The 21,751-nt window shown below is 49.7% G+C and overlaps 1 protein-coding gene across 5 annotated transcripts in view; it reads left to right on the plus strand.

Moving 5' to 3' along the window:
- KCNIP3 (potassium voltage-gated channel interacting protein 3) overlaps positions 1-20,063 on the plus strand; it is a 97,661-nt gene extending 77,598 nt beyond the window's left edge. For 3 of the 5 annotated variants that reach the window (XM_078348557.1, XM_035271542.3, XM_017964057.4), the window contains 7 exons: positions 8,975-9,099; positions 9,519-9,588; positions 9,804-9,874; positions 15,728-15,835; positions 16,509-16,613; positions 17,318-17,380; positions 18,073-20,063. In XM_078348557.1, coding sequence (XP_078204683.1) covers positions 8,975-9,099; positions 9,519-9,588; positions 9,804-9,874; positions 15,728-15,835; positions 16,509-16,613; positions 17,318-17,380; positions 18,073-18,120 — 590 coding nt within the window. In that variant the 3' untranslated portion in view covers positions 18,121-20,063. Of the gene's footprint in view, positions 1-8,974; positions 9,100-9,518; positions 9,589-9,803; positions 9,875-15,727; positions 15,836-15,948; positions 16,614-17,317; positions 17,381-18,072 lie in introns of those variants that run through there. The other 2 variants (XR_013526259.1, XM_078348558.1) reach the window with 2 other exon arrangements.
- The last annotated feature ends 1,688 nt before the right edge of the window (positions 20,064-21,751 follow it).

The following is a 21,751-nucleotide window of genomic DNA, read 5'->3' on the forward strand; positions in this document are numbered from 1 at the left end:
TTTCAATCCATGAACATAGTTCTGTCTCTTCCCTCATTTGAATCTTTCCTGATTTCTTTATTTTCTTTTTTTACTTAGAGGTGATTTTATTAACACTGTTTAATGAAGGAGAAGGCTACAGATCCTTCTAGTAAAAAAAAAAAATGACAAATCCAGAATCTTTCCTGATCACTTTCATGAGCATTTTGTAGTTTTTGGCATACAGATTATATATGTGTTTTGCAAGATATATGTACCTAAGTATTTCATTTGTGAGATGAGCAAATGTAAATGGTATTTTTTTAAGTTTTGGTTTTTTTTTCATTTGTGTGTAAGATTTTTATTCTAATTTGATTTGCGTTCCACAGGAAATTACAAGATCCATCCACTTTTTTGTATAAAAAAGTGACATTTTAATGCAAATTATAAATAACTGATAAATTTGCAGGACAAAGTTAAGCTAGTTGCTTGGAGTAACACGTTTTTAAGTCACCATTTTCTACCTCCGTGCTAGGGATAACCTTCTAATTAGTGATCAGCTGTGCTGTAATAGCAGCATAGCCCTGAGACTTGAGTGAACAGAAAAATTGAAGATCTTCTCCAGCCCCAGACCAGCTAGTTTTCTATGACTTCTCATCGTGGCAAACAGTAACTAAATCACCAAAAGTGAGGATCCAAAAGCATAAGAATGACACAATGACTTTGGGGACTCAGGGGAAAGGGTAGGGGGGGGCAAGGGATAAAAGACTAGAAATTGGGCTCAGTGTGTACTGCTGGGGTGATGGATGCACCAAAATCTCACAAATCAGCACTGAAGAACTTACTCATGTAACCAAACGCCACCTGTTCCCTAAAAACCTATGGGAAAAAATTTTTTAGTGGAAACCATAGCCATTTTGCCATCCTTAATTTCTCTTACAAAATTTGTGTCTTTGTCATTCCATTTCTGTATGTGAACACGTTTGTCTCCATGCAGACTAACAACAGACATACACTAACAGTGTACAGTATCTGTCATCTGCAGTGGTTTCTCTGTGTTATTGAATATGCTTTGAGTCCTGATCACCACTTTGTCTCCTTCCTGACTGATAATCACTGTGGTTTGGTCACATTTTCACCTACCCAGTGGCAAAGCCCATACCTTTGATGAGCCTTTACATAGTCATCAGAGTTCAGCTTCCAGGCAGCACAAAAAGCTTCCACCATTCTTCCCTCTCCCTGTTTAGCTCCAAAACAAGATTTAAAAAAAGACTGGAGCAAGGATCTTGGATCTTACTGCCACTGAAATTCAGGAGATACCTTTGCCTAAATTTTGATTTCTAATCGTTCAACTGGTCTATAGAAATGTGATTGATTTTTGTATATTGACCTTTTTTTTTTCTTGTGGGGAAAACATTCTGTCTTTTACCATTAAGAATGATGTTAACTATTAACTATATATTTTGTGTAGATGCTATTTTTTTTTTTTTTTTTTGAGACGGAGTCTTGCCCTGTCACCAGGCTGGAGTGCAATGGTGCCATCTTGGCTCACTGCCTCCTGGGTTCAAGCGATTCTTCTGCCTCAGCCTCCCGAGTAGCTGGGACAGCAGGCATGCGCCACCATGCCCTGCTAATTTTTTTCTATGTTTAGTAGAGATGCAGTGCCACCATATTGGCCAGGCTGATCTCGAACTCCTGACCTCACGATCTGCCCACCTCAGCCTCCCACAGTGCTGGGATTACAGATGAGAGCCACCATGTCCAGCCAATGTGCTTTATTAAGGTGGGAAGGTTCCCTTTCATTTCCAGTTTACTGGGTTATTTTTAATGAATGGATGTTGAATTTTGTCAAATGCTTTTTCTGCATCAATCGATATAATCATGTGCTTTTTTTTCTTTTTTAGACTATTAATATTGTGGATTACATTGATTTATTTTCAAATATTGAATCATCCTCATGTTCCTGGAAAACCCCTCTTGATGGTGGTATATTATTCTTTTTATACATCAAAGGATTCAGTTTGCTAATATTTTGTTGAGAAATTTGCATCTATGTTTATGAAGAATATTGGTTAGGACTATTCAGGCTATCTTTTTCACCTCAGCTAAATTTGGTAGTTTGTAATTTTTCAGGTACTGGTCCATTTTATAGAAGTTGTTGAATTTGTGTGGGAAGACTTGTTCATAATATCCTCTTTATATCCTTTTAATGTCTGGAAGGTTAGTACTTATTTCTTTCCTGATATTGGTAATTTATATCTTCTCTCTCTTTTTGTTTTCAATTTTTTTAATTTCTTTTTTTTGAGATTGGGTCTTGCTCTGCTGCCCAGGCTGAAGTGCAGTGGTATGACCATGGCTCATGGTCATGCAGCCTCAGCTTCCCAGGCTCAAGTGATCCTCCCACCTTGGCCTCCCAAGCAGCTGGACTACAGGTGCATGCAACTGTGCCTGGCTAATTTTTTTGTAGAGACAGGCTCTTGCTATGTCGCCCAGGCTGGTCTTAAACTCCTGGGCTCAAGCAATCCACCTGCTTAGCCTCTGAAAGTGCTGGGATTGCAGGCATGAGCCACTGCACTTAGCCCATCAAGTGAATTTTTAATTTTAGATATTGTTTTGTTCAAGCTTAGATGTTCCATTTGGTTCTTTTATTATAGTTTTTAGTTTTTTCTACTAAGATTCTCATATATTAGGCTTTTTTTCTTTATTTCTTTCAAAGTGTTAATAATAGTTGTTTTAAAGTTATTTTCTAATAATTCTAACAATAAACATCTAATAATTCTGCTTATGCTTTATCTCTTTATTATGGTTACACTTTCTTGCTTCTCATGTCTTTTTATCTTTTATTGTTTGTTGGACATTGTGAAAGGTATATTGTAGGGAATGGATTATATTGTGTTTTTTTATTGCATTTTAGGTTTTGGGGTACATGTGCAGAACATGCAAGATAGTTGCATAGGTACACACGTAGCAGTATGATTTGCTGCCTTCCTCCCCTTCACCCACATCTGGCATTTCTCCCCATGCTATCCCTCCCCAACTCCCCCCCCGCTGTCCCTCCCCTATTCCCCCCAACAGACACCAGTGTGTAGTGCTTCCCTCCCTGTGTCCATGTGTTCTCATTGTTCATCACCCACCTATGAGTGAGAACATGTGGTATTTCATTTTCTGTTCTTGTGTCAGTTTGCTGAGAATGATGTTCTCCAGATTCATCCATGTCCTTACAAAGGACACGAACTCATCGTTTTTGACTGCTGCATAATATTCCATGGTGTATATGTGCCACATTTTCCCAGTCTAGTCTATCATCGATGGGCATTTGGGTTGGTTCCAGGTCTTTGCTATTGTAAACAGTGCTGCAATGAACATTCGTGTGCATGTGTTCTTATAGTAGAACGATTTATAGTCCTTTGGATATATACCCAGTAATGGGATTGCTGGGTCAAATGGAATTTCTATTTCTAGGTCCTTGAGGAATCGCCACACTGTCTTCCACAAGGGTTGAACTAATTTTTAATACAACTGCTAACAAATTTTAGTTTGGCAGATACTTAAATTATTGGCCAATCCACGTGATCTCCCCAGATTTTACTGTAGGCTTTGTTAGAGTAGGTTTGTTTTGACTTTGTCCTTGGGTCTAGAACATGTGCTTACTCAAGGATGTGGTTCATACTCTAAAGCATAGCTTTTCTGGGTTTCAGCTAACACCTGAGTTGCTTAGGGAGGTATCTCCAGTCTGGCTGAGCCAGTACTCCAGTTTTCCTATCACTGTGTGAATTCTCATATGTCTTTTTGGCCCTCTGTCTCCGTGCCCACCTCTTCCCTTGCAGAAAGCGACTTTCCTCTGACCCTCATAGAGTCTCATTCTAAGCATATGTAGCTTAGCCCTTGGCCAAGGCCCCCACTCAGGGAACTTCCACTCCGACTTCTGGGCCCACTCTTTTAGTTTCTTCCTCTCCAGGACTCTGCTCTGAAAATTCCATCTGCCTTAGCAGCCCCAAACTGATCTGTGACTTGTCAGCTCAGCAAGACTGCTGCTCCCTGGCTTGTGCCCTACCTCCCTGTCCTGTGGTCTGGAAAGTACCTCCAGGCAAATATCCAGGGCGAATATGCAGCTCCCTTCAGTTCCCCTGCTTTCAAAAATTGCATCCCTGTGCTATAGTCCAAAGCCTGGAAACATTTTCCTCATCTATTTCTTGCAATGTTAAAGTCATTTGCACTGGGACGGTAAGCCTGACAGTCACTCTACCATCATAACTGAAAGCATAAGTGTCATCAGTATGTTTTCTTCTTAACTGTTGTAATTGACATACAACAAAATGCACTGATGTTCAATGTTCAGTTCAGTGAGTTTTGATGATCATATACACCCTTGTAACAACCGCCCACTGTATTGCTTTCTTTTACAATGCACTAGTGCTGCCTGTTCTAGAACTTTGTTAAATGGAATCATGCAGTTTAAACTCCTTTACATCTGGCTTTTTGCTTAGCATAATATTTTTGAAATGTGTGCATGTTGTTGCATATATCAACAGTTCATCCTTTCTTAATGGGGAATAATATTCTATTGCGTAAATGTCCCACAGTTCAATGTTTCTGTTTATTGCTTGGGTAATTGCCAGTTTGGAACTATTATGAATAAAGCTACTATGAATATACTTGCATAAGTCCTTTTGTGGATGTATATCTTTTGTCCTGAGTAAATAAGTCATAAGGCTGATGTATGTTTTAGCTTTATAAGAAACTGCCAAGGAGTTCTGAAGAACTGTTATACCAGTTTACACTTAAATCAATAATATATTGAAGTTCCAGTTGCTCCACATCCTCACCAACATTTAGTGTTATTGGTCTTTTTGAGACAATAGATGGTTGGATATTTTGCATTTTGCATTGGGTCACCTGAATTTCTCTGATGATTAATGCTGTCAAGCACCTTTTCCTATGCTTATTGGACACTTGTATATCTTCTTTTGTGAAGTGTCCTTGTCTTTTGCCTATTTAAAAAATTGAGTTATGCTGGGCACAGTGGCACATGACTGTAGTCCCAGCTACTCAGGAGGCAGAGGTAGGAGGATCACTTGAGCCCAGGAGTTCTGGGCCGTAGTGCGCAATGCCAATCGGGTGTCCGAACTAAGTTTGGCATAAATATGGTGACCTCCCAGGAGCGGGGGACCACCAGGTTGCCTAAGGAGGGGTAAACTGGCTCAGGTCAGAAACGGAGCAGATCAAAACTCCTGTGCTGATCAGTAGTGGGATCGCACCTGTGAATAGCCACTGCACTCCAGCCTGGGCAACATAGCGAGACCCCATCTCTTTAAAAAATGAGTTATTAGTCTTATTATGTTCATTTGTAAAAGTTTATTATGTATTCTCGGAATGAGTCCGTTGACAGACACATGTTCTGGAGATATGTATTTCCAGTCTATGACTTTTGAGTTTCTTAATGACTTTATTATAAGGTTTGCCTCTATGCTTATATTTGTCGTTGATTTTCTTTTTTTTTTTTTTTTTTTTTTTTTTGAGATGAAGTCTCACTCTGTTGCTCAGGCTGCAGTGCAGTGGTGTGATCTCAGCTGACTACAACCTCCAACCTCCTGGGCTCAAGTGATTCTCATGCCCCACTCTCCCAAGTAGCTGGGATTATAGGCATGCACCACCACACCAAGCTATTTCTTTTTGTATTTTGTATTTTTAATAAAGACAGGGTTCCGCCATGTTGACCAGGCTAGTCTCAAACTCCTGACCTCAAGTGATCCACCCACTTTGGCCTCCCAAAGTGCTGGGATTACAGGTGTGAGCCACTGCACCCAACCTGTCATTGATTTCTACTCTTATTTTTATTACGTTCTTTCTTCTTTTTACTTTGAATCTAATTTGTATGGCATTTTTAGATTCTGACTTTTAGATATAGAAGCTTATGTCATCGCTTTTACAGCTATTTTCTTTTCTTTTTTTTTTTTTTTTGAGACGGAGTTTCGCTCTTGTTACCCCGGCTGAAGTGCAATGGCGCAATCTCGGCTCACCGCAACCTCCGCCTCCTGGGTTCAGGCAATTCTCCCGCCTCAGCCTCCTGAGTAGCTGGGATTACAGGCACGCGCCACCGTGCCCAACTAATTTTTGTAATTTTAGTAGAGACGGGGTTTCACCATGTTGACCAGGATGGTCTTGATCTGTTGACCTCGTGATCCACCTGCCTCGGCCTCCCAAAGTGCTGGGATTACAGGCTTGAGCCACTGCGCCCGGCCCTCTTCTTTTCTAATAAAGGAATTGAGAGCAATAAATTTCCCTCTAAGCACAGCTTTAACTGCTTCCAGCAAATTTTGATATACTGTTTTTTTAATCATTCACTTCAAAATATCTCAAAATGTGATCACCTTGCAGTGTATTCTCTAACCTATGAGCTCATTAGAAATGTATTGTTTATTTCCAACTACTTGAGGTTTTCTAAATATCTTTTTCTGAATTTTAACTTAATACCATTGTGGTAAGAGTCTGTGTTCCAGCGTCTGATATATCTTGGTAAGCATAGGGTATGCTCTTGCAAAGAATGTGTAGTCTACAACTATACAGTGTTATAATATTCATTAGGTCAAATTGGTTGATGGTGTTTTTCAAATCTTTTATATCATCACTTGTCATATTTACTGGAAAAGGATGCTAAAATCTTCCAATTGTAATCATGGCTTAATTATTTTTCTCTCTGATTTTTTTTGCTTCAGGTATTTAAAAGCTCTGTTACTAGGTAATGTCTACTTCAGATCATTCTGTCTTCTTGATGAATTAATCCTTATATCATTATAAAGCATCCAGCTTTCATATGTTTTTCCATTCTTTTACTCTAAATCTGTCTCTCTCTTTTTTTTTTTTGAGATGGAGTCTCAGGCTCTGTGGTACAGGCTGGAGTACAATGGCGTGATCTCAGTTCACTGCAGCCTCTGCCTCCTGGGTTGAAGCGATTCTTCTGCCTCAGCCTCCCGAGTAGCTGGGATTACAGGCACCCGCCACCTCATCTGGCTCATTTTTGTGTTTTTAGTAAAGACAGGGTTTCACTGTGTTAGGCAGGGTGGTCTTAAACTCCTGACCTCAGGTGATCCACCCACCTTGGCCTCCCAAAGTGCTGGAGTTACAGGCATGAGCCACAGCGCCTGGCCTAAATCTGTCTGTGTTAGGAGTATCCCTCTTGTAAACAGCATATAGTTGAATCTTGCTTTTCAATCCAGTCTGAAAAGTTGACCTCTTAATCAAAGGATTCTTACTATCCATCTATCCACACTGCTGTGTGAACATCTGCTCCATGGCACAGTTCTCCTGGGTGTGTGGTCTCCATATTTTGCCTACCCATTCTGTCTGACATGGACCCCTGATTGGCCTCCAACTCTCCCACCAAAAATGCTGTTGCTGTGAGCATCCTTGTGCCGGCCCCTCAGCTGGGGAAGAGTCTGTGTGGGATGCTGGTTTATAGGGTTTGACTATACTTAATTTGACTAAGGATTCCAGATTCCACAGAATGTCTATATGGTGATGGGAATGATCCAGAAGAGAGGAAAAGACGATGAGGAAAGAGTGAGGGACTTGCTGGCACCACTTGCCTGGGTAGGCGAGAGGGGTTGGGACCCACTGCACAAGCAGCAGGTTTGCTTTCACTGGGACAGTTCAGCCACGGAGCTTGTGGAGGTGCAGACATGTGGGCCAGGTGCTGGTGGGTGGGTAGGTGTGGGGTGAGGGCTTGGGGAAGTTTTCCTCCATAGCTTCTATCTTCTCAGGGAATTGGAAAGCAACCTGAGGATAAGGATGGGGGAGGAGATACTGGAAACTTAAAGGGAAGGAAGGTATGAAATAGTTATCTTGGAGATTGGGAGCATGTGTGGACCAAGGAAACAGCACAATTGCTGAGCGGCTTTCAGGGCACTCGTGGTTATTGAGAGTGGGCAGTGCAGGCTGTCTTTCCCACTACGCTCTCAGGAGAGGCCTGCGTATGGACCAAGCTCAGCACAGGACTGGTGCCCAGCACCATGCCAGACACCATGGGCATAGGACGAGCTGTGCAGGACAGCTGCTCCTTAAAAGCTCGCTGTGCAGTGGGAGAGGCAGCAGCCAACAGCAGCCATGGATCACCACCATCCATTCTGTGTGGCCCAGCAGCCATGTGGGTGATCATGGATTACCACCATCCATTCTGTGTGGTCCAGGGGAGATGGGGTGACGGTGCAGTGGGGAGCATGTGTCCTGAGTCTGTGGGAAGGTGGCACTCTCTAGTTATGCGAGGATGCTGCTCAGCAAGGTGTGGGCACTCAGTACTGTTTCAGCCCTAGCTTTATTTTTTATTGTAAAAGTGATGCATGTCACACCAAAAGAAATGAGAAAAATGTTTTTTTAAATCATAAATAAAAAAGTAAATTCACCGGAAATCGCATCTCCTCCACAAAGGTAGCCATGGATAGTAAACATTTTTGTGTATTTAAAGAAAAGGTCTGATACCTGCTCCCACAGCCCTGGAGGTCTAGTCTCCTACGCAGATGTGAATGACACCCCTCTGCCAAATGTAGCTGCACAGCATCACCTTAGGCTTTGAGGGCCAAGGGAGGCACCCTCTCCATTCCTGGGGGAAGTCAAGGAGGACCATATGGAGCAGTGGACTAGGAATGGATCTTGACGTTCAAGGGTACCTCATGCCTTTCTTGCTGTCTTTCCCCCTCCTGTATCCCCTTGTTCATGCCTCTCTAGGACAAGAGCAGCTCCCACCTTGTCCCACCGTGCAGCTAGCCCACTGCCGGGGCTATGACTGGGAGGCCCACCCTGTTGCGGGCAGGAAAGCAGAGGCACAGCTCTTGCATGGGCCACTCAGTCACAGCCTCTCGGTTTGTGCAGTGCACAGCCTGTGTGGCTGTACATGGTAGTCATGCAAGGAGAGTTCATCCACCCACTATTTCATCTCATGCCCTGGCATCTGCCCATACTGCAGCAAGATGGAGGAGCAGGGCTACAGGCCTTACGCTCTCTGGTCTGTGTCCCACTCCAGATAGCGGTGACAGTGAGCTGGAGCTGTCCACGGTGCGCCACCAGCCAGAGGGGCTGGACCAACTGCAGGCCCAGACCAAGTTCACCAAGAAGGAGCTGCAGTCCCTCTACAGGGGCTTCAAGAATGTGAGTGTTCCCCATTCTCCTGGGAAAAGCCTTGAATACCCTGGCCCAGGGAGACCAGGAAACTTCTCCACGCCACACTAAATATCCCAGGGGCCTCTAAGGGGCTTATGTGTTGTGGGAACACTGTATAGCGGGGGCACACCCCAGAATGGGCATTGCTGAGGCTGCCACATTCCTCCCTCTGTGTCTCTGCTGCCAGTACAGAGGAGGAAGGTATGGGGGAGCAGCCACTCCCTTCCTATTCACCCCTGCTCCCTCTCACCCCACCCCTGCCTGGGCTTTCTGAAATCCAGGCCAGGGGACCCCAGCAGTGCCACAGGCAGTGGGCAGCCCCCAAGGGAGTGGGAAAGTCCAGTCCCTTAGAGCCGGGCTTGGAGCTGGGGGTGGCCGAGTGCTGAGAGGGTGCCTTCCTGCTGCAGGAGTGTCCCACGGGCCTGGTGGATGAAGACACCTTCAAACTCATTTACTCACAGTTCTTCCCTCAGGGAGGTGAGTCCAAGGCCGGGGAACCCTGCTATGTCCCAGTGTGGAGGGAGGGGACCCTCCTGCTGCCCTTGCATCCTAGAAGCTTGGTGCTGCCCCTGTCCTGTGGGAAACAGGGACTGCCAGCCAGGACACAGCACCCCCAGCTGGGGTTGCCTGAGGTGTGGGATTAACCACCAGGCAGCCCCGACACACCCCAGCCTCTTCCTTGCCCTCCCCAGATGCCAGCACCTATGCACACTTCCTCTTCAACGCCTTCGACGCCGACGGGAACGGGGCCATCCACTTTGAGGTAGGTCTTCGAGGATTCCTCCCACGTGTCCTGCTCCGGTGGCTGCAGGGGTGAATCCCTGCCCTGGCATCACTCTCAGGGCTGTCGAGAGAGCCATGGCCCTGGTTGGAAAGGATCTGGTGTGTCACCCTGGGACCGACTGGATGTGGCTGGCCCTGGGCCAGTGAGGTCAGGGGTGTTTGACTTTGCTGGGCCGGCACCGCATTCTCCGCCTTTTCTTCCAATCAAGAGTTTTTATCCAGCTCTGCCCGACCAAGGGAGGCCCCGAGGCACACAGGGGTGGTAGTGACCAATCAGGAATTTGCATTTTCAAAGGGTTCAGGACTCAGAGGTCTAGTTTGCTTATAGTGGGATGTGAGACCTCCAGCTTCAGAATTTACTCCCTGTTACCCAGAAAATAGGCCAGAAATATCTAGAAAACATCCCAGCCTGAGCAGGCTCCAGGGCTCATCCCAGCTGGGCACTGAGAGTAAAGCCTGGTGTTACCCTCAGTGGAAGGAGAAGCCTGTCCCCCACCCAGACAGCTTCCCTGTGGGGGCCTGGCCTGGGATCCTCCCCAGCCCCGCCACACGGGATCATTAGGAGAGAGGCCCCATCTGTGGAGCACAAGACTCTAAAAATAGCTGTAGGCGAAAAGCTGAAACCACCTTGGGGAGGAAAACCTTGCTGAGAGCCGGCCTGATCGATACACCAACAGCTCAGCTTCCAGGCCAAGGGCAGCTAACAGGAAAGCACAGAGAAGCACATGGGGCCAGAAGGCCCCGGCCACAGGGGGTAATAATAACTCATCGATAAACCTGCAAGGGTTATTTTTATGCCGCAGGCCCGCCGGGCACACTGACACTCCCCGCCTGCCCTGTGACCACAGGACCCCTCCACTCTGAGCCACACTCAGGGCTCTGCACATAGAAGCAGACAGTGTTTTCTGCAGTATCTGAAATACCAACCGTACAGCACACAGAAAACACCCGGTCAGCACAGAGGAGCTAGGGAGGACTCATAGTCCTTTCCCCAGCCTCCCTCCTGGGGTGCCCTTTAAGAGGCACCTGAGACTTCAGGCAGTAAAGCGTCATTAGGAAGCAGTGTAAGGGAGCAGGCAGCCAGGAGTGGTTTTTCTTGTTCTGGAATGAGAAGACTCAGAGGCTTAGCAGCGCCCCTGCGCATAGGCATGGCCGGTGCTCAGGAGGCTCACAGTCGCCCCTCCCCTCCTGTGGCCATCTCCCTCACTCCCCCCAAGGGACAGCCTTGTGGCCCTTTAAGGAGGCAGGTGGCAGCCCTTTGGGCTGGGTCTGTCAGTGGCTGAGCTGCATCCCCTCTGCTGGGCACCTTCTCAGAAGGTCGCTCATCCCTGGCATCTTCCAGACCTTCTGTGGCTTCTCTGCACACGAAGCGAGGTCCTCTGGCTTCAACCTTGAGGAGCTTCTTGATTTCAAAGTGTTCTGCTCTGGAAAGGAAGAGGGCGCAAGCCCGCATTGCCCCATCCTGGGAGCCCCACAGCTGGGATCAGCCAGGAGTGGAGGCACTGAATCTGGTCTGGGGGACACCCACCGGCCATCCTCACTGCCAGGCTGCAGCCTCCCATATATGCCTATGATGCAAGGCAAGCCGGCGTGACACTGTCTGCAATGGTCCTGTCCCTTTCTATATATTCTTAGAGACAAGATGCATGGATTTCGTAAAAGATAATATACCCTCCCTCTCCTCACCAAAAAGAATATCCAAAAAGACCAAATGGGAAAACATGCAGACCTCAGTAGAGCCAAGTGAGCGATGCCATCCCACATCCCACCTCTGAATGGCTCCTGCTCCCATCCCCACAGACCTTCTGGGACTTGCCAGAGGCAGGGAGCCCCATTCGAGCAGCACCCCACACAGATTTGCTGAACACTCTGGCCACCAGGGCCTTGCTCATGCAACTCATCTAGCTTGCCAGAGACATGTAAAGCTTCCAGAACGATTCCATAGATCTTTGGGGCCTCTCCAGTGCCCAGGATCAAGTCAGGCCCAGCTTGGAAGTAGCATCCAGGCGTAGGTACATCTGGAGGTGTGGCCGCTTCTCTTACCTCCCCTGGCAGCAAACTGCTCCATGTGCCATTGGCCGAGCAGCATGAGGGCAGGTCTGCGAGCTTGGCAGCCACATGCGCCTCCCAGCCCCTCGCCGAGCACCTGCTGCAGGCTCTGCCAGGCGGCCCTCCTGTGCACTCTGGTGCACCTTTGCCTGGAAGTGTGCTGTGTCCCTGCCGGAGCCCTTACCCTACCTAGGCCCTGCCATGGGGACAGCTATAGAGCAGAGGCTGTGGATGTGACAGGATTCCTACACTTTGGCATTCAGTGTAGGTTGCACTGTGGGTGGCCAAGGAATTTAGAACCAGCGTGCACTCTGACATGGGCTGGCTGGACTTGGGGTCATCTGTGTGTTACCTCTACAAATGGAGACTAGCCAGTGGCCTAACGGGACATTCCCTCCATCTCCTAATACTGTCTCTACCATACCCAACACACTGAGAGAGGCTGAGAGACACTAGATGGGGACATTCCCAGTTGCTAGCAGCGGGCTCTGCAGCTTCTCCACTGCAGACTGACAGACCACCTGACAGGCCATGCCAGCTGAAGACAAGGTGGAGGACAATGGTGCCCACCCAGGGTCCACGGGAGAACACTGTGCTCAATGCTTTTGCCACCCACTAGGAAGGCCTGTCTGACCCGGGGCTTCAAGGATAACTTAAACCTTCACCAGTGTGTAAACCATGCCCAAGCTTCAGTGGTTATTACTCCCTAAACTTGGCTATAATAGAAGTATAACAATATTTCTCCTTTGTTTTGTAATTTTTAATTTTTTGTTTTATTTTTAGACAGGCTGGAGTACACTGGCACTATCATAGCTCACTGCAGCTTTGGCCTCCTGGACTCAAGTGATCCTCCCACCTCAGCCTCCCGAGTAGCTGGGACTGCCTGGCTATTTTTTTTATTTTAATTGTTATAGATGCAGGGTCTCACTATGTTGGCCAGGGTAGTCTTGAAATCCTGGCCTCAAGCCAAAATGCTGGAATTGCAGATGTGAGCCACAACACCTGGGTTTTTCTCCTTTAAAATATTTTCATTGGCTGGGTGCTTGTAATCCCAGCACTCTGGGAGGCTGAGGCGGGCAGATCACCTGAGGTCAGGAGTTTCAGACTGGCCTGGCCAACATGGTGAAACCCTGTCTCTACTAGAAATACAAATAAATTAGCCAGGCGTGGTGGCAAGCGCCTGTACCCCCAGCTGCTCAGGAGGCTGAGGCAAGAGAATCACTTGCAGAGGGTGCAGTGAGCTGAGAATGTTACCACTTCACTCCAGCCTGGGTGACAGAGTGGGATTGTGTCTCAAAAAATTTTTTTCATTGTCTTCAGTTTTGTACACACATGACTGGAGTCCAGCAGATTCTCAGGGTGCGGGTGGGAAACCTTTGCTGTAGGCAGGCGCCAGTGCTTGTTTTCATGTCCCCAGGAGGCTCCTTTCACTTTTCAACCCCCTGCTGTGAGAATTTGGGACTCCCTCAGACACACACCTTTCCCATCCCCCAGCCCCCCACCCATCCCCTAGGAGGCTGGGTGGGTGGATCGTTGAGCCCAGGAGTTTGGGACTGCAATGAGCCCAGCTTTCCAACAGACTCTAGGCTTCAGGTTGGATAAGGCCTTGGTTTACTCTGATCTGTGAACTGGAGCCCTCTCTGAGCTTGCTGTCCACTGCGATGATGTCTTCCTTTCCTTTGCCTACAGTTAACATTGGTTCTGATGATTCGTTTGCCTGGCGTTCTGTGACCTCATTATTTATTTAAGCCCAGGCCCTTCTCCAGTCATTTGAACCCTCTGCCGGGCATCTGCCTGAGGAGGTCCCCACAGCCTGCCAGGGCTCCATCCTCGCTGGGGCCTGCTGCCCTCTGGGGCCTCCTGCCATCTCTGCTGGGCTGGGCCTCCTGGTCCTGGGATCCCCGATCTTCCTCTCCCTTGCTTTACTCTCGTGTGTTCAGGGGCTCACCACCCAGCTGCTTCCTATAAAAGAGGTTGTGGGCTGTAACTTTGGAGCCTTTGAGCACCTGGGAGTGTCTTGATTCTGTTCTTACTCTGTTGCAGGGACCCACACTCCCAGGGGAAGCTGCTCTCCTTCAGAGCAGGGGTGGCATTGTTCCCTGGGCCTCCTGTCCCAGGTGCTGTTGCAGAGCAGGTGCCACTGCTGACTCTCACCCATGAATGGGACCCGATTTTGCTTTTTCTGTTTGGCTTTGCTTTTCTTTGTGAAAGTTTATAAGATCCTCTCTTTGTACCCAATTTGCTGAAATTACACCATGATCTGTGCCTGCAGCTAAACTACAGACTGTTTTCATGCATTGTGCCAAGCCCTGGTAGACACTGGAAAATCTCCACTTCCTTTCTAGGAAATCTTTCCTGATTGCTCTGACCCACTTTCCTCCGTTCTCTCCCGTACTTCCCAAACCGCCTGTGTCCCCCATTGGCCCTCCGGAGTGCACCTCTCATTATCCTCTTTTCTCCCCTATATTCCAGCTGTTTGTCTTCTCATTCCACTTCATGGAAGATTCCATTTGCTCTCCCAACCTTTCTTCTAAGTCTGTCATTTTGCTTTCTTGTTTTTAATTTCTAAGAGCTCTTTCTTTTTTCCAGTTACTCCTTTTTTATGACATCCTATTATCTTAGTGATGCAAGATTTATAATCTCTCAACCTAATAGTTTTTGTTCTTCCAAATCACTTTCATCTATTTCTCTCTGCCTCTCTCTCCCTCATGGTACAGACTTCCTCCAATCCCAAAAATCTAACACTTGAGGGACCTCAGGCCTTGGTGCATGGTCCTGTCTCTCACACTTTGACTGACCTCTATCCCATTTTGCTGGGATAGCCCTTTTCTGACCCCTTTCTTTCAGAGTAGCCTGGGAGGACCCCAGGGTGCAGGGAGGGCTTCACCTTTAAACCTTCCAACAGGTGGGGGAAAGACCTGCTTTCTACCAACTGCTGTAACAAAACAGCTGAAGTTGTCACAGGAAACCATTTGAACAGTCATATTTTGTCACATTAATAATAAAGTGTCACATGCCAGAGGTGATGGCCACACACAGCATGTCATGACTCAAGAGTTGAGCACCAGGGTTGGGCAAGATGGCCCTGGAATTACCCCTGTAATCCCAGCACTTTGGAAGGCCAGGAGTTGGAGACCAGCCTGGACAACATAGCGAGATCCCATCTCTATTATGAAATAAATTAGCCAGGCATGGACTACTGCAAGTGGTCCCAGCTACTCAGGAGGCTGAGGTGGGAGGATGGATTGAGCCTGGGAGTTTGGGACTGCAATGAGCTGTAATCATGCCACTGCATTCCAGCCTGGTGACAGTCTGAGGCTCTGTCTCTAAAAAGAAAACCCAAAAAATAAAAAGCTGAGCATCATTCCTCTAGCTTTTTAAGCTGGAAGTTTTCAAGCACCTTTGCCATACAGATGTTTGTCAGACTAAAAGTAGAGCACCTCCTTTATTAAAAGAGCACCCCAGGCCTCTCTGGTGGTAGCACTGCATTAAATGGGTCTAGAACACCATATATATTTAAATAACTTTATTTGACATCAAATAAAAATATCAGCTACCATGCCACTCCTGCCACACTCACCCAGATACATGCACGTGCACTCACACTGGTTCACACATTCACACAGGTGCACAACTATGCATGTGCTAACCTGAATGGATACCATCGGTCTATTAGGGAGGCTCTGCACCTGTGGAGGTGTGAATTTCAGTAGAATCCACACAGCAACTGGAACTAGAACCTGGGCATTGGATTGTCACGGCCTGCCCTCTCTTTCCCCCATAGGACTTTGTGGTTGGCCTCTCCATCCTGCTTCGGGGCACAGTCCACGAGAAGCTCAAGTGGGCCTTTAATCTCTACGACATTAACAAGGATGGCTACATCACCAAAGAGGTAGTGGGGGCTGGGGGCGGGGCTGTCCCCTCCTCCCCTCCTGTTGCTCCACCACCGGCCGCTCTTTCTCCCCATTCCTGCCGCCCAACTGTCTTCTCCCCCTCTCCATCCAGATACTGGCCTTGGGGACAGCAGCCAGCAGGCTGTCCTCCTTTCCCGGGCTCTAGGCCCTGGACATCCAGGTGTGGAGTGTGGGCTCATCTGCCCTGTACCGCACAGCTCATTCCAGCTCAGCAAGTGTTCTCCATCATCCTATCTTATGCAGAAGGCCTGGGAGAGACTCAAGTGGAGAAGCCAGAGGTCCTGGCCTTGGCCCCCACCAAGTGAAGGGGGCAGTTTAGTCCCTGAAGGCAGGAGTGGAGATGGGAGCCCTCCCGTGTGGGCCCTCAGACAGGTTTTGTTTGGTCCAAGCACTTTTTCTGCTGCAATGTCACCTTTTGGAGATATGCACGTAACAATCCATCCCCCACTCTTCTGGGAGATGAGCTTCCCCTAGAGTCAGAAGCTCGTTCTGGGTGCCCTGGAAGCGGGCAGGCTCCTCTCCCCAGCTCATCCAGCCCCTCACACTCACTCATCACTGCCCTGGAGGTGCCCTGCACCCTTGGATGCTGCCCTTTGGGCCCTCGCAGCCACCCCAGCCTTGCAGCAGGCTCACAGTAGCCTCCCCCTCCAGGAGATGCTGGCCATCATGAAGTCCATCTATGACATGATGGGCCGACACACCTACCCCATTCTGCGGGAGGATGCGCCAGCAGAGCACGTGGAGAGGTTCTTCCAGGTGAGCAAGCACCAGCCCCTGCCCAGGGAGGGGAGCCTGGCAGAGGAAGAGGCTCTCACCCTTGGGGCCACCTTAGGCAAGTGGCTTGCCGCTCCAAGCCGCCCCACTCCCCACAAGGAGGTTAAACTTGCCCCTCCAATCTGGCTGGTTGTCAGAACCCCTGAGAAGGGAATCACACCACTGCTCTGCCCTGTGGACCTCATCTGGGGGCCAGGGCTGGGGATCCCAAGGCAGCTGACCCTGGGCTGGAGCTCTGTGCCTCCTGAGAGCTGTGTGGCTCCTCCAGGGAGCCACTCTGGGACAGGAGCGGTTTGGGGCCTTCACCTATATGCATGCGGGCTGCAGAGACTGCAGGCTTTGCCTCCCACTTGCTGGGGCCACGAGACATAGGCCATCCTGTGACTCTGTTGCTCCCTCTGTCCTGGCTGCCTGTCAGGGAGGTGAGGGCTCAGATGAACATGGGGACAAATTCTGGGAAACCCAAGCCCAGGTAGGCTCATGGAAGTGGCCTGGGGGGCAGTGGGGAGATGCTTGGAGCCTCAGCAGTGGGGTGGGAGGTAGCTATGGAGGGTGCATTATGTGGCCTGGATCCAGGTAGGGACAGAGTAGGCACCCACCTACCCATGATTGCTGCTTCCTCAGGCCAGGGACAGGGCTATGTCTGTTGGGGCACAGACTCATCTTGGGCATGGTTTGTCTTGCAGAAAATGGACCGGAACAAGGACGGGGTGGTGACCATTGAAGAATTCCTGGAGACTTGTCAGAAGGTAGGCAGCACAGGAGGCCAGGCCACAGTTCTCTGCAGCTCTGTGTGGAGGTGGGTGGTTGGTACTGTCCACCCCTTCCCCCATTCCAGTCCCACCCCTGCCAGCCCAGGACATGGCAGCTGTCCTTGGCCCCTCACCACCTCCTGGGCAGCCCCAAGCTCCACTCGCCTCTTGTCTGAGTCCATCCTCCTCCTCACACACACCTGCAGCCCACAGCATCCCCCCACTCCCCCGTACCCTTCCTCAGCCCCACCGTGGAGAGCCTCAAGTCAGGGGCAGACATGGGGCCAGCCAGAAGGAGAGAATCACTGCAGGGAGGCACCAGAGTCTCCGCACTGTTGCTGCTGGCCCCTCCAGAGAGCATCTTGGCAGCAAGACACTGGGCCTCCGGTGCCTCCACTGCCCCATTCCAAAGCAGCTCTGGTTAGCCCCTGCCTCTGCTGGGGCCAGCCAGGGTCCCTTCATCAGCTTGTACCAGATGGGCTTGCAGTCAGGAGTGGCATTGAAGACAGGTTATGCCTCACCAGCTGGGGACCAGCTACTTCACCTCCCTGCCCCCAGCTCCCCTCCTTTCAGTGAGACAGACAGACAGACAAGTTGCCAGAGTCAGTCCCTAGCGGGAATCTGCTCAGCGGGGTGGTATTTGGAGCCCACCCAGCACCTGATTGGCCTCCCTTCTTCTCTCCACACAGGATGAGAACATCATGAGCTCCATGCAGCTGTTTGAGAATGTCATCTAGGACATGTCAGGATGGGTGCATGGCCATGGCCACCTCCACCCCCAAGAAACCTCCATCCTGCCAGGAGCAGCCTCTGAGAAACTTTTAAAAAATAGATTTGCAAAAAGTGAACAGATTGCTACACACACACACACACAGCCATTTATCTGGGCTGGCAGAGAGGGACAGAGATCAAGGAGGGGCTAAGTCTGGAGCCCCTCCTGTAGTCGAAGTCCAGGAGCCCCTGCCAGCCCTCCCCAAACCAGTGAGCCGAGGCTGCCTCTTGGTGAGTGGCTGACAGAGCAGGTCTGCAGGTCACCAGCCACTGGATGTCACCAGGAAGGGACTCAAGCACCCCTGCAGGGGAGGGCCCCATCTCCGGTGTGAGCCCACCTCACCCTATTCTCCACTCTGCTTTCTTGCCACACAGTGGGCCAGTTCCAGGCCCCCCGGCCTCCTCCCCACAGCCTCTCCCTGCCCACTACCTATGCTTCTAGAAAGCCCCTCACCTCAAGACCCTGGAGGGGCCAGCTGAGGGGCAGGAGAGATGGGGTGATGGAGGCCGAGCCTGCAGCTTTCTGGAAATGCTTGCCTGGGGCAGGCTACCCACTGTGGGGCAAGCTTGGGTGGTGAGGGGCCACTGGGCCCCTTTCTGTCTCCGTGGCAGGAAGGCGGGGGTTTGAAGCTTGGGGATTGGGTCTTAGTGGAGAATTTGAGGGCACTCTGCCAGCTCCACAGGGTGAGATGAGCCTCTCCTTGCCCCAGTCCTGGTTCAATGGGAATGCGGTGGGTGGGGTTGTACACACCCTCCAGCACAAACTGTTCCCTCCGAGGTCCTCTTAGGTCCCGGGAGGAGGCACGTGGTTCAGGGACTGGCCTCCAGGGAGCCTGGGCAGAGCTCAGGGGCCTGGAAAGGGGCATCTCCCTCCTCTTCCTGCAGCACCCCTCCTATGGCCCAATGGCTTGGCTGAGCCCCACTTCAGAAGCAGTGTCACCGTTCCTCTGCCCAGGCTTGCCCCAGCCTTGCACAAAAAGCACAAGCACCCCTAACAGCTCAGGCAAAGCCCTGCTGGGAGCCAAGCACACTGCTTCTCAGAGTCAGGCCCTCCTGCTGGCTGAGGCTTGGGCCCAGTAGCCCCAATGCAGTGGCCCTAGGGAGGACGCCTCGGGGGGGGGGTCTGCTCTGTGCCTGAGAGCAGTGGGGCCCCAAAGGCCAGCCCTAGCCCAGCCTGGCTGACCAACATTCAAAAGCACAAAGTTTGGGGACTCTGCTTGGCTGTCCCCTCCATCTGGGGATGGAGGATACCAGCCCAAAGCTGGAGCCAATGGTAAGGGCTGCGGAGCCTGCAGTTGGGGGATCAGCAGAAACCGTCCTGCTCACTCCTGCTGGGGCCTCGAGGAGAAGGAACCTGGTCCCAGGCAGCACGGCCCCTCCAGGAACATTCCCATATAATACATTCCATCGGCAGCCACCCCAGCTCCACTCAGGCCTGGCCCCAGGTGCCCCAGGAGGCTAGCACCAGAGTGAGCAGACCCTCAGAGGAAAGGTGGTATGGCGGAGGCTATGGGAGCCCCTCGGCATTCACGCACAGCCTGGCCTCCCCCATGGAGCTGCACTGACGCCAGGCTCCAGGCCCACTGGGAGCCTCTGCCTCCAGGAGGGCATCAGCTTTCCCTGGCTCAGGGATCTCCTCCCTCCCCTCACCCCTTGCCCAGCCCTCCCAGCTTCTAGGGCCAAGGCCTCAGGAGAGTGTCACCACCACGCTCCTGCCCGCCTTGGCCTCGGAGCCAGACTGGCTGCACAGCCCAACCAGGAGGAGCCTCCCACACTGGGACACAGACCAGCCGCATGTCTGCATGGCAGAAGCGTCTCCCTTGGCCCCGGCCTGGGAGGGTGGTTCCTGTTCTCAGCATCCACTAATATTCAGTCCTGTATATTTTAATAAAATAAACTTGACAAAGGAGAAGGATTCCTGTTGGCTTTGTCCCAGCTCTAAACATCAGCTCAGCCCTTCCCACCCCTGTTGCCATTAGCTGTGGATCCTGCCCGGTGCTGTGCTGGTAATGACAGCTGGTCCTGGGAGCGCAGAATGCCCCTCGAATTCTCAAGCTCACAGTGTGACCTCACTGAGGCCAATGAGGAGAGATGCGTGTGGTGGCCCTTTGGGACCCTCACGAGAAGGGCCAGCCCTGGAGCCTCCACGCAGACCCAACAGGGCGGGAGGACTTCTTGAGGCACCATGTGTACTTCACCCCCAGATAATTTTTCTTTCCCAGTTCCAGGAAGTCATTCTGGGTGTCCCCTTGGCTGGAGAGGGAGGGTCACAGGGCAGAAAAAAGCAGGATTTGCCTGAACACATCTCCTGGTGTTTACTTTCAAAAGGATAAGCCCTGTGAGGACAATGCCGGGAAGGAGACAAGAATGAGAGCCTGGGGGGAGGGAGTTCCCCAACTCGCCAATTCAAGCTTAAGAAATCCAAACATGTTGTGAGCAAACAGGATAAAACGGAACTCACCCAAACATGTTACAGTGAACTGCAGAACACCAAAGACAAAGAGGTCACAAAGACAGAGATAGACTGGTGGCCAGCTCTTGATGGCATGTCCATTTTGTTGAGAGAAAAGTAACTGTCAACCTGGAATTTTATACCAGGCAAAATATTTTCAGCACTGTGTGGTAGCTCACGACTATAATCCCAGCACTTTGGGAGGCCAAGGCAGGTGGATCACCTGAGGACAGGAGTTCAAGACCAGCTTGGCCAACATGGTGAAACCCCATCTCTACTAAAAAAAATTAGCTGGGCATGGTGGTGGGTGCCTGTAATCCCAGCTACTCAGGAGGCTGAGGCAGAAGAATCGCTTGAACCTGGGAGGCAGAGGTTGCAGTGAGCCGAGATGGTGCCATTGCGTTTCAGCCTGGGTGGAATGGACATTGTCTCAATAAATAAATAAATAAGAGACTTTGCCACCAATAGACACTAAAGAAAATTTCAAGGGCTTTACTTCATGTGGAAGCAAGGTGATCTCCCAGCTAAAAGGTCCAAGATGCAAGGTGTAGATGAGCAGTAAATATTGAGGGAATCTAAAGAAATGCAATGTCACTTGAAAAAATAGTAAAGAAAAAAAATCAGTATAATTTTCAAAAACAACTAATGCGATACTTCTAGCCTCACTGCTTTCCCAGAAGTGATGCCTGGCAGAAGTGAGTCTCGCTCACTCACATGTTTGATAGTTGGTGCTGCTGGCAGAAAGCCGAAATATCAGTTGGGGATGTAGGGAAGCCCAGGTCACATATAAGTGTGTGCTCTCAGTGTGACCTGGGCTTCCCTACAATATGGTGGCTGGGTTCTCAAGGGCAAGTCTCCTGAGAGAGAACCAGGAACAAGCTGTATTGCCTTTGATGACCTAGCCTCAGAAGTCAAGCTGCATCACTTCTTCCATGTTCTATTCATCAAGAGTCACATGAAGTCCTACTGAGTTTTGAGCATAAGAGAAATAGTCTTTATCTCTTGATGAGGAGGTGATAAAGTCTGGGAGAGCACTGGGGCTAGAAATTTAGCATTAGCTATTTTTAGAAATTATACTGATTCTTCTTTTTTTTTTTTTTTTTTTACTACTTTTGCAAGTAGCATTGCATTTCTTTAGATTCCCT

The sequence above is a fragment of the Callithrix jacchus genome, chromosome 14 (assembly GCF_049354715.1).
Source record: "Callithrix jacchus isolate 240 chromosome 14, calJac240_pri, whole genome shotgun sequence".
NCBI lineage: Eukaryota > Metazoa > Chordata > Mammalia > Primates > Cebidae > Callithrix > Callithrix jacchus.